Raw genomic sequence first — 12,626 nt, forward strand, 5'->3', positions numbered from 1 at the left:
GGATGGATGGATGCGTATATAGGTTGATGGATAGATATGCAAACGAATGGATGAATGGATGCATATACATGTGGATGGATGGATGGATGGATGGATGGATACGCAGATGAATGGATGGATACACATGGATTGATGGATGCGCATCTGGAGGGATGGATAGATGGATATAAATATTGATGAATGGACACAAATTTGGATAGATTGGTGGATGGATAGATGGATGGATACACATATGGATGATAGATGGATGGATAGACACGCATATAGATGGATGGATAGATGGATGGATACACATATGGACGGATGGATATGGATTAGGATAGATAGATGGATGAATACGCATATAGATGATTGGATTGATGGATGGATGGATGGATGGCTAAATGAATAAATGGATGAACAGGCATTTGGGAAAATGGATGGAGGAATGCGCATGTGGATATAAGTGTAATATATATACATATTAGTGTAATTAGTAAACAGACTAGATGAGCATGTGAATAGTAAATAGACCTGTCATGTCTATCTCGGTTTTAATGTAACTATTGGTACTTGTTTCTGACCTGGCCAGTGCCTCTTTCACCAGTTCTCTGGCGCTGGAGTGTGTGGTCGCCAACACACTCTTATAATTGGCTCCTTCGCAAATCTCAGTGCCAAAGATCTTCAGAATCCCAGGAGCCGTGATGTGATTGGAGAGTTCAGAGGGATCGTCAGGCACCACTGCCGCCGCCGCGTCTGCGTTTGTTTCTCCTCGACTGAACACCGCAGACAGACGCTGCTGCTGCCGCCGGATCCGCATTCTGGATGGCTGACGGGTCCCGATGCTCTCCACTGACTGACCCGTACCACTGGAGGAGCTCGACCTGCAGGAAACACACACTTACTCGCACGCAAGCCTACTGTAAAGCTGTCTGTGGCCAGTTCTTCTCCATTAACCCTAGTGTTGTCTATAATTCAGTATACACTATCATGTCCTTCAGATCAAACTGAGCCGCCTTCACTGAACCTGATCTTCATCACACACTCTGTGAATGTGCTGGTGTTCCCTCATCAGTGTGCAGTATTTCAGCAGTGTTCACTCACTGGACAATACTCAACTCTCACTACAGGAAAGAGGTCAATTTTGAAAACACTATTGGTTGGGATTGGAGGGTTGGGAGGGTGGCTCAGTCGGTCGGTCGGTCGGTCAGTCAGTCGACAGCGGCCTCTGGTGGATTTACATGAGAACAGCAGGCGCCAATGGCACTCACGAGACAATTTAGAGATCTGAAAAAGCGCACACAGCGGCCTCTGGTGGATTTACAAGAGAACAGCAGGCGCAAATGGCACTTGTGGAGAAATTTGAGATCTTAAAAAGCGTACACAGCGCCCTCTGGTGGATTAATGTGAGAACAGCAGGCGCCAATGGCACTCGTGAGAGAAATTTGATATCTGTAAAAGCATACTCAGCGCCCTCTGGTGGATTTACGTGAGAACAGCAGGTGCCAATGGCACTAGTGCAGGGGTGGCCAATCCTGTTCCAGGAGAGCCACCTTCCTGCAGATTTCAGTTGCAACCCATATCAAACACACCTGCCTGTAATGATCACATGGTCCTAATTAATTGGTTCATGTGTGTTTGATATGGGTAGCAACTGAAATCTGCAGGAAGGTGGCTCTCCAGGAACAGGGTTGGCCACCCCTGCACTAGTGAGAGAAATTTGAGATCTGTAAAAGCGTACACAGCGCCCTCTAATGGAATCATGATGTATAAGGGGTACGTTATCAGAATGAGCCTGTGTTGTTTTTTACCCTAAATGTGTTCAGCCCTCATGAAAATAGAAAATTATTGACGTTTTCTAATGTTGAGGTCATTTAAAAAAAAAAAACGTTTTTAAAAAACATGCTGTTATAATGGTCATTTTAGAGCCATAAGGGTTAATGAGCGCCAGAGTTCAACAAAGAGATCCTATAAATGTGCAACCCCAAACAAACACAAACCCTCCTAAATATGTTTGATACTTTGAGGGTTTTGTCTAATCCTGTAATCCTGTTTATTTCAGTTGCACAAAAGCTCCTCTCAGCCTTTACTAATGGCGTCAGTAAGTGTGCTTCATTTAATTTTGGTCCCACTTGACAAAAATACCACAGTATAGTTTAAACAATACTATAGTAAAGTGTATTATACTGCCTGGGTCGGCTGGTGTTTCTGTGTGGAGTTTGCATGTTCTCCCTGTGTTGGCGTGGGTTTCCTCCGGGTGCTCCGGTTTCCCCCACAGTCCAAACACATGCGCTATAGGGGAACTGATCAACTACACTGGCCGTAGTGTATGAGTGTGTGTTTGTGTGAATGAGTGTGTATGGGTGTTTTCCAGTACTGGGTTGCAGCTGGAAGGGCATCCGCTGCGTAAAACATGTACTTGAATAGTTGGTGGTTCATTCCGCTGTGGCGACCCCTGATAAATCAGAGACTAAGCCAAAAAAGAAATAATAAATAAATGAATATACAGTATAATACACTTTACTATTATTTCTATACAATTTATTATACACTTTACTAATTTTTATAAGTGAACTTTCAGTATTTGTTACAGTATATATGTAGTATACTTATAAATAGTTCACTTATAATAAGTAGTATTGTAAACTGTGGTGTGTTGCATTGTAATAGTTGTAGATCACTGATTTGTACCATTGCAACAACTGAAACACCACAACAGATTCATTCAAGTGCTTCACTACAGTATGCTTCGCAAAACAATGTAGTATATATTAATATATCAATTTTCATAAGGGGTCCTAAACAAAATCTCTTAGGGAGCACGCTTTCTGACTATGTTTTCACACAGATAAATGGGACGTTTTACTTTGTAAACGTTATGGAAATGCTACTTTTTAAATAATCTTGGAACATTCTGAAACAAGACGTAACATTCTGCAAACTACAAATTGAAACTACCCTTTGAATATTTCTGTGTTGTTGTGTCTCTATGTTGAGTCACACATTAAAAAATCTAACATTTGTCAAGTCAAGTTTAAATCACTCTTTGTTGGACAACCCAACATTTGGGTTAGAACAACCCAGAACTTTAAAAAGTGTGTAAAAGACTATAAATGATCCTGCTAATAAGAAATATTGACCATGAGACATAGAAATACCCCATGTTTTCTTTCCCAATATCAAACACTGTAGTAAATTAGATGATCAATAAGTCGTATGCTTTTACATTGATTATAGTTTTCATCAGTAAGTCAAATCAGTTCTAACTTTGAAATGTTGAGCTATACATGGTGTTTTATGTCAGTTTAATGTGATTTAAGTAAAAATAACTCATAAGGTTAATTTGATTCCTCTTAAAAATTACGTTTCAGCACATTGTGACAGAAATGCATGTACGCTCGCTCTAAAAATGATGGCTGTTTTAACCCAACATTGAGTCAAATATGGACAAACACAGCCATAGTGTTGTTTATTTATTTATTTATTTATTTTTGAAATTAAATGTAAATGATCTATTTTAACCCAGCTGTGGGTTTGTTCATATTTGATAGTCATCATTTTCTAAATATAACAAGAGTATGGTAAATAGCGACCAGTTTTCACTATGGTTAACTAGTGGCTTATAATCTTCCTGTTATTAAGATATTGACTGTTTATTAGTAGCCTACTTATAAAGCACATGTTCTGCATTATCTATTGGCCTGATCTAAATCCCTAAAAGCAACCTTTACTTTAATAATTAATAATAAGCAGCAAAGTATTGAGTGTATTAAGTCATATTATGGTTTATTAACTTCCTAATGAAGTGACCAAAGTTTTAAATGAAAAATAATGCCCTAAGCTTTACTGTATGTAAACTATTGATATACCTTAAAGCTGAGTATGTGCATGTAATGACAGAGTAGTTACTCACTGGACGGATCCATTGCTGTGTTTCCTCCTGGCTCTGGAAAATCTCCCGCGGGTCGCGCTGAGTCCTGCAGCCGCAGGTGAGGCGCCCGGAGGCGGCTTGGATGCCGGAGAGCCCCGCTCCTTCCCGATCATCGCTCCCGGAGCTTCGGTAACGGATCCGTTAGAATGACCGACGAGCACACTCCGTTAAACAACCGGCAAACATCCGTCAGGTCGACAGCAACTCTTCAAATGACATGTAGAAAATAAGTTTCTGCTGTTCACGAGTTCACGCGGCAACTCTGTGGGCATCAGGAGCGCGTTCCCGCACAGAAATGCTGCGCGTGCCTGTGATGCCCACACACAGATGATGTCTATGTAGGCACTTTACAGTGTATTGAGACACAAACATACAGTCTGAATGGGCAAATGAGGTGAAGGGAGGATCCGCATGACGCATTTCTGAGGGAAAATAACTCTCATTTTCCACCATTGAAGCAGAATTCAAAACAGTATATAAAAAGTGGCCAACAATAAAAATGCCAGTCTAACAGAATATTAAACTATTAGACTAGTAAAACTTTTACATAAACTACCAAACAGGCCTGCACGATTTAAAATAATCTACCAATAACTTGAACATTAACATTCACCCTGTAGGCTCCATCCATCCATCCATCCATCCATCCATTCATTCATTCATTCATCCATCCATCCATCCATCCATCAATTCACCCTCCCACCCATCCTTCCATCCATCCATCCATTCATCCATCTATCAATTCATTCATCCATTCATCTATGCATCCATCATCTATTTTCCATCTATTATCCATCATCCATCATCCCATCCATCCATCCATCCATCCATCCATCCATCCATCAGTTCATCCACCCATCCTTCCATCCATCCATCCATCTATTAATCCATCCATCCATCCATCCATCTATCCATTCATTCATCCATCCATCTATCCATCCATTCCTACATTCATCCATGCATCCATCCATCCATCTATCCATTCATTCATCCATCCATCTATCCATCCATTCCTACATTCATCCATGCATCCATCCATCCATCATCTATTTTCCATCTATTATCCATCATCCATCTATCCATCCATCCATCCAACCACCCATCCATCCATCCATCCATCCATCCATTTATCCACCCATCCACCCACCCATCCATGCATTCATCCATCCATCCATCCATCCAATCCATCCATCAAACCACCCATCCATCCATCCATCCATCCATTTATCCACCCATCCACCCATCCATCCATCCATTCATCCATCCATCCATCCATCCATCCATCCATCCTTCCATCCATCTATTTAGCAATTTATCCACCCAACCATCCATCCATTTATCCATTCATTCATTTATTCATCCATTCATCAATCATCCATCAATTATCCACTGATCCATCCATCCATCCATGTTCTTAACCTTCCATCCATCCATCATGTATTTGTCATTCATGTATTTCAGGACTCCACATCTCTAATACTGTAACTCCTCTGACAGAGAGTTTGGGCGCTCATCATTCTGCACGAGATCCTCATCTAGTGGTCAAAATAACACTGTGCAACACACTCACCACCAACACTTCAGATTGTGCCTCCTGCTGTCCACTTCAGGATTCACATCACACCTTACAATAAAACGGCTGAAATGTTTTTACCTCATTAGGCTGAACAGAACAGTCTTCTAGTTCTTTTCTAGTTCATTTTATATATGCTACTTTAAATAAGTAGTTTTATTTGTACACTGTAGCTTTTAAATAATAAATTCTAATCATCTTACAGACTGACTTTAACTATTAAAACTGATTAAAACCTATTCTCTAAAACTACAGGGTATAAATTACTACAAAGCAGAGTTTACTGTGGTAAAAACTAAAGCATACTGTATTACAGATCAGCTCACTGTAGTTAATACAGTAGTGCTGGAGCATTCATCAACCGAGAGTTGTAGATACTATAACAAATGCAGTGTAATGCACTTTACTATAGTATGCTTTAAAAACACTGCAATGTTTACTATAAATTACTACAGTATTTTTTCATGCAGGATTCTCTAAACTCAAACCATCACACACATCATGCTAAAGGTGCTATTTCTGTGTGCATAGTAAGTAACTCAACACACCAACAATAATAATAAGCCATGTACAGGACAAACACACACTTATTCAGCAATGTGTGTACATATAAACAGGATCAACAACACTCTGGATCAGTTATCAGTGAATGCAGGCCTGTAGCCAGAATGGTGAAAGCAGTGGTTTATTTTTTTCTCAAAAACTGAACCTTTCTGCAGCTATTCGCCTCATTTTTCCTTACAAATTCCTTGTTTTATTTATTATTTTGAAAATACAACTTTCTCACATCAAATATCACTAGAAAAAAGAGGAATCTGTTACAGTTTTACGTTAATAATGTTTAAGCATTAGTGCTCAGCATATATTGTGCACCCCTCACAAATCTCTCTTTTAAATTCATATTTTGAATAGGATGATATACAATATTATATGTGTACATTAGATTAGTACTGAAGCCAAATCTGGAGCTCATCTAACAAAATAACTTACGATAACGCTCCAAAAACTAGAACAGCCAAAGAAATGTTATAGAAAAATATTAAATACAAATTTTAAAAGAGGAAAAATCAAGAGAAGCAAAAAAAAGGAAGAACTTTAGTTGAATTTTGTAGGTTGTAATTTATTCATTCATTCATTTTCTTTTTGGCTTTATCCCTTTATTAATCCTTTAATAATTACATTATGTTATATTATATTATATTATATTATATTATATTATATTATATTATATTATATTATATTATATTATATCATATCATATCATATCATATTATATTATATTATATTATATTATATTATATTATATTATATTATATTATATTATATTATATTATATTATTATGTTATATTATATTATATTATATTATATCATATCATATTATTATTATTATTATATTACAGTATATTATTATTATATTTTATTATATTTTATTATATTTTATTATATTATATTATATTATATTATTATTATTATTATTATTATTATTATTATATTATATTATATTATATTATATTATATTATATTATATTTTATTATATTATATTTTATTTTATTTTACTTTATTTTATTTTATTTTATTATATTATATTATATTATATTATATTATATTATATTATATTATATTATATTATATTATATTATTATATTATATTATATTATATTATATTATATCATATCATATTATTATTATTATATTATAGTATATTATTATTATATTTTATTATATTTTATTATATTTTATTATATTATATTATATTATATTATATTATTATTATTATTATTATTATATTATATTATATTATATTATATTATATTATATTATATTTTATTATATTATATTTTATTTTATTTTATTTTATTTTATTTTATTATATTATATTATATTATATTATATTATATTATATTATATTATATTATATTATATTATATTATATTTTATTATATTATATTTTATTTTATTTTATTATATTACATTATATTATATTATATTATATTATATTATATTATATTATATTATATTATATTATATTATATTATATTATATTATTTTATTTTATTTTATTATATCTTATTATTAATTTTCCTTTCGCTTAGTCTCTTTATTAATCTGGGTTGCACACAGTGTAATGAACCGTCAACTTATCCAGCACGTTTTTACACAGCGGATGCACTTACAGCTGCAACCCACCTCTGGGAAACATTCATACACACTCATTCACACTCATACACTATAGAATATTTAGCCTACCCAATTCACCTGTGCCGCATGTGTTTGGACTGTGGGGGAAACCGGAGCACCCGGAGGAAACCCACGCCAACACAGGGAGAACATGCAAACTCCACATAGAAACACCAATTGACCCAGGATGTTTACTACACTTTACTATAGTATGCTTCAAACTATACTGTAGTATTTTTGTCAAGTGGGAACAAAATTAAAATTAGGTGGCCAACTGACCCAGCCAAGGCTCGAACCAGCGACCTTCTTGCTTTGAAGCGACAGCACTACCTACTGCGCCACAGCATCGCCCAGGTTGTCATCTATTTTTGCAATATTTTGCTTGAATTTAATCGTATTATCTTTCTGTTTCTAAATATGTTTGGTGACTAAAATATCATTTTAATAAATATATCTGTTTAATAAATCTGTTTTATTTAAATGCACGAGAATATTCACTGAGAAATGGAGGAAAATATTCATTTTCAAAATGGGCTGTACTCGATGCTGAACACTGTGCAGTAGTCAACATTTGAAGTGAATCGAAACCTTTCATCAAAGTTGCCCTAAAACTATTAAACAGTTGTCTTGGGACAATTGTGAAAAAGTTTTTGATCCACTTTAAATGTTGACTACTGTAAATCTATTAATCTCATAACATTACCAAGCAGATCCTGTATTACCCTGTGCACCGTTAGAGGGCGCACAACACCCAAAAACTCCCAAACCAAAATAAACATCGCTGTTTACACAAGAAATAAAGGATGTTTGTAACATTTACAGCTGATCTGGTGAGTCACAGTGATTGAACACTCTCTTAAAGATTGTGTGAGTTTACACATGAAACTAATGATTCACCATTCCTGAAACTGAGATGCTGCTTCTGTGTTTCATAAGATTGTGCTTTCCTTAGAGTCTTTAACTTGTTTCTAGTCCAAATATCTCAAAATCTTTAAATCTAGAAGCAGTTTCTAGACAAGCAGAAAATATATAGTGTTTTCAGAAATAATGAGTCAAAATAAAGTGAGTTTTTCCTTAAAACAAGCAGAATAATCTGCCAATGAGGGAAGAAGAATCTTATGTTAAAAGCAAAAACAAGTTGATTTGACTCACCACATCAGCAGATGTGAAAACTGGCACATTATCTTTTAAAAAAAGACAATATATTTGCTTTGCTTTTTAGATATTTGGACTAAAATCAAGACAAAAACTGCAGGTAAGAGAAGCAATATATTCAATGCAGCATCTTATATCCCTCTGCAGCACACAACAATCTCTGAAACTACTTGTATATTTTTAAAACCAGGTCTGTTCTATAAGCAAGAGAGACGCTGTGGAAATAAAGCTCTTAATCCAGCATCGAGTGTAACTACAGGACTGATCCTGATGAAGCAGATCTCATTACACACATTAAACCCTCGGCCCTTTTCTGGACATCAAATTTTGTGAATCTTTTACCTGTATATTTTAATACTAATGCAGTTCCAAAATATGAGCGATTATAAAAAATGCAATGCTTACCATTATAGAAGCATTATTTATATTTTTATACTGAACACTTTTTTATTATTCATTAGAAGCTGCCTGTATTCACACACTCTTGTCACACAACTGACCCAAGTGATTTTTGCAAAATATGTCAGCTTTAGCTTATTTTAATAAATTAATTAGGCTACATTTTTTTAAATTTGCAAAGCGTAACTTACTATTTTCAGTATTTATAATAAAATAAAATAAAGTAAAATGTATATAATGTAATGTAATATAATATAATATAATATAATATAATATAATATAATATAATATAATATAATATAATATAATATAATATAATATAATATAATATAATATAATGTAATATAATAATATAATATAATATAATAATATAATATAATATAATATAATATAATATAATATAATATAATATAATATAATATAATATAATATAATATAATATAATATAATATGATAAAATAAAATAAAATAAAATACAATACAGGCGACGCAGTGGCGCAGTGGGTAGCACGTTCGCCTCACAGCAAGAACGTTGCTGGGTCGCTGGCTCAGTTGGCATTTCTGTGTGGAGTTTGCATGTTCTCCCTGCGTTCGTGTGGGTTTCCTCCGGGTGCTTCGGTTTTCCCCACAGTACAGGTGAATTGTGTAGGCTAAATTGTCTGTAGTGTATGAGTGTGTGAGTGAATGAGTGTATGTGAATGTTTCCCAGAGATGGGTTGCAGCTGGAAGGGCATCCGCTGCGTAAAAACTTGCTGGATAAGTTGGCGGTTCAATCCGCTGTGGCGACCCTGGATTAATAAAGGGACTAAGCCGACAAGAAAATAAATGGAAATACAATAAAATAAAATAAAATACAATAAAATATAATATAATATAATATAATATAATATAATATAATATAATATAATATAATATAATATAATATAATATAATATAATATAATACAATACAATACAGTATAATATAATATAATATAATATAACTTATAAGAAAATATAATGTAATATAATATAATATAATATTAATAAAATAAAATAAAATAAAATAAAATATAATATAATGTATAAGAAAATATAATGTAATATAATACAATATTAATATAATTAATATAATTTAATTATTTTCTTAATATTTTCAGCCAGTTTGATTGATGTTTACTGTAAAAACATCCATAAATTACCATTTTTTTGGTAATTATTCATGTTTTTATTGCTTTTGAATTGCATAATGATATATTGATCTTAATAGTTTAAGGTGATTTATTGTCTGAGTTGTTGTAAATAACAATACAAATATCTATAAACTGCCTGTACTGTTTGCATTTTACAGAGTTCTCTACATATTCATTTTCCTTTGGCTGAGTCTCTATTTTAAACGTTGCCACAGTGGAATGAACCAGCAATAATTCCAGCATATATTATAAACAGCGAATGCCTCTCCAGCTGCATTCCAGTACTGGGAAACACCCATACACACTCATTCACACACACACACTCACTATGTTCATAGTTCATCAGTTCCCCTATAGCGCATGTGTTTGGACTGTGGGGGAAACCGGAGCACCCGGAGGAAACCTACGCGAGTGCAGGGAGAACATGCAAACTCCACACAGAAACACCAACTGACCCAGCCGGGACTCAAACCAGAGACCTTCTTGCTGTGAGGCCACAGTGCTGACCACTGAGCCAAGTATTTTTACACTGGAAGAATGAATTAAAAAGTAAATAAGCAAATAAATGCTGCACACAGGCCTTCTGCTATCCGCTTTTCAGATTCGTGACAGCAACAATGCTACTACACACCTGCTGATCATTTACATGCATTCAAATGTGCCAGACTATAGCAGTACTTTTATATCCCTGTGGAACATATTAATGCAAATATGTGTGTTTCACCTGAAGACAATCCGTGGTTCAGAATCGAGAGATCTAATTCATTAGAAAACAAGCTTTAGTTAAAGTCTACACAGCAAAAATGCTGTTCTTACTTAGATTTTTCTCTTGTTTCTTGTTCAAATATCTCAAAACTCTTAAAGCAAGAAGCATTTTCTAGACAAGCACAACATATTGTGTTCTTTTCAGAAACAAAGAGTCAAAATTAAGTGAGTTTTTCAAAGTATCCTGTTCATGGTGGAAGCAACATAATCTAGTTTTTGATTTTGACATTTTTTACATTATTTTTGGTTCAACTTAAAATGAAAATCAGATCCCACTGAGCCACCGTGCCGCCCTAAATATACAGTTGAAGTCAGAATTATTAGCGCCCCTGTTTATTTTTTTCCCCAATTTCTGTTTAATGGAGGGAAGACTGTTTCAGCACATTTTTAAGCATAATAGTTTTAAAAACCTATTTCTAATAACTGATTTATTTTATCTTCACCATGATGACAGTAAATAATATTTTACTTGATATTTAGACACTTCTTAAAGTGACATTTAAAGGCTTCACTAGGTTAATAAGGTGAACTAGGTATGTTAGGGTAATTAGTTTTGTTCTGTAGACTATTGAAAACAAAATTAGCTTGAATCGGCTAATAATTTAGTCCCAAAAATAGTTAAAAAAAAATTAAAAACTGCTTTTATTCTAGTTGAAATAAAACAAATAAGACTTTTTCTAGAAGAAAAAATATTATCAGACATACTGTGAACATTTCCTTGCTCTGTCAAACATCATTTGGGAAATAAATAAAAAAGAAAAAAAAATCAAAAGGGGGCGAATAATTCTGACTTCAACTGTAGATATATATATATATATATATATATATATATATATATATAAATATATATATATATATATATATATATATATATTTAGGGTGGCACGGTGGCTCAGCTAAATGTTTATTTTTTCAGTGAAGGCTACTTTCGTTTGGGCTAATTTAGTTACATTTATGTTCTTGTCTCTTCTTGTGAAATAAATAAATGATCTTATAATGAAGATGTGTTTTCATTCCGCGCAATAACACACCATGAAATGTTTATTTTGCCAGTCTACATTGTTAGATAAACAATTAATCTATGCATGTTAATCAGAAGAGGAGTGTTTGTTTTGTTAATCTTTAAATAAAGTCTGTCTGTCTGCACCGAAAATAAAACAAATCACAGCCATTTTATTTAAGTTGGTTCAAAGGTTTTTTTTTAATGTAGCTATAGTGTATTTTCTTTAAACATCTACATTTTTGATCAGTTTATTTTAAGCTAGAATTATCTATTAACTCAAGAAACGCAATGTTTTGCTGCATATTATTAGTTTGAGAAAACATTAATACTGATGATTATATTTTTATAAGTTATTTCAGTGTGTGTTTTTTTTAGTGTATAAATCCGTGGCTCGCGCGCGCACACACACACACACACAGAGTGGGCGGGGCCTTCGTGTCATGACAACCTCCAGTACTGTACCAAATGCT

The 12,626-nt window shown here is 33.6% G+C and overlaps 1 protein-coding gene across 3 annotated transcripts in view; it reads right to left on the reverse strand.

Moving 5' to 3' along the window:
- The window catches only part of radil2b (Ras association and DIL domains 2b), a 30,687-nt gene extending 26,083 nt beyond the window's left edge, over nt 1-4,604 (reverse strand). For all 3 annotated transcript variants that reach the window (XM_087275539.1, XM_087275538.1, XM_087275537.1), the window contains exons 1-2: nt 3,893-4,604; nt 564-863 (exon numbers count right to left, since the gene is read on the reverse strand). In XM_087275539.1, the coding sequence (XP_087131665.1) occupies nt 564-863; nt 3,893-4,023 (431 nt within the window). In that variant the 5' untranslated portion in view covers nt 4,024-4,604. The remainder of the gene's footprint in view (nt 1-563; nt 864-3,892) is intronic.
- Between the last annotated feature and the right edge of the window lie 8,022 nt (nt 4,605-12,626).

This window comes from Danio rerio, chromosome 12 (assembly GCF_052040795.2).
Source record: "Danio rerio strain M-AB ecotype USA chromosome 12, GRCz13ab, whole genome shotgun sequence".
NCBI lineage: Eukaryota > Metazoa > Chordata > Actinopteri > Cypriniformes > Danionidae > Danio > Danio rerio.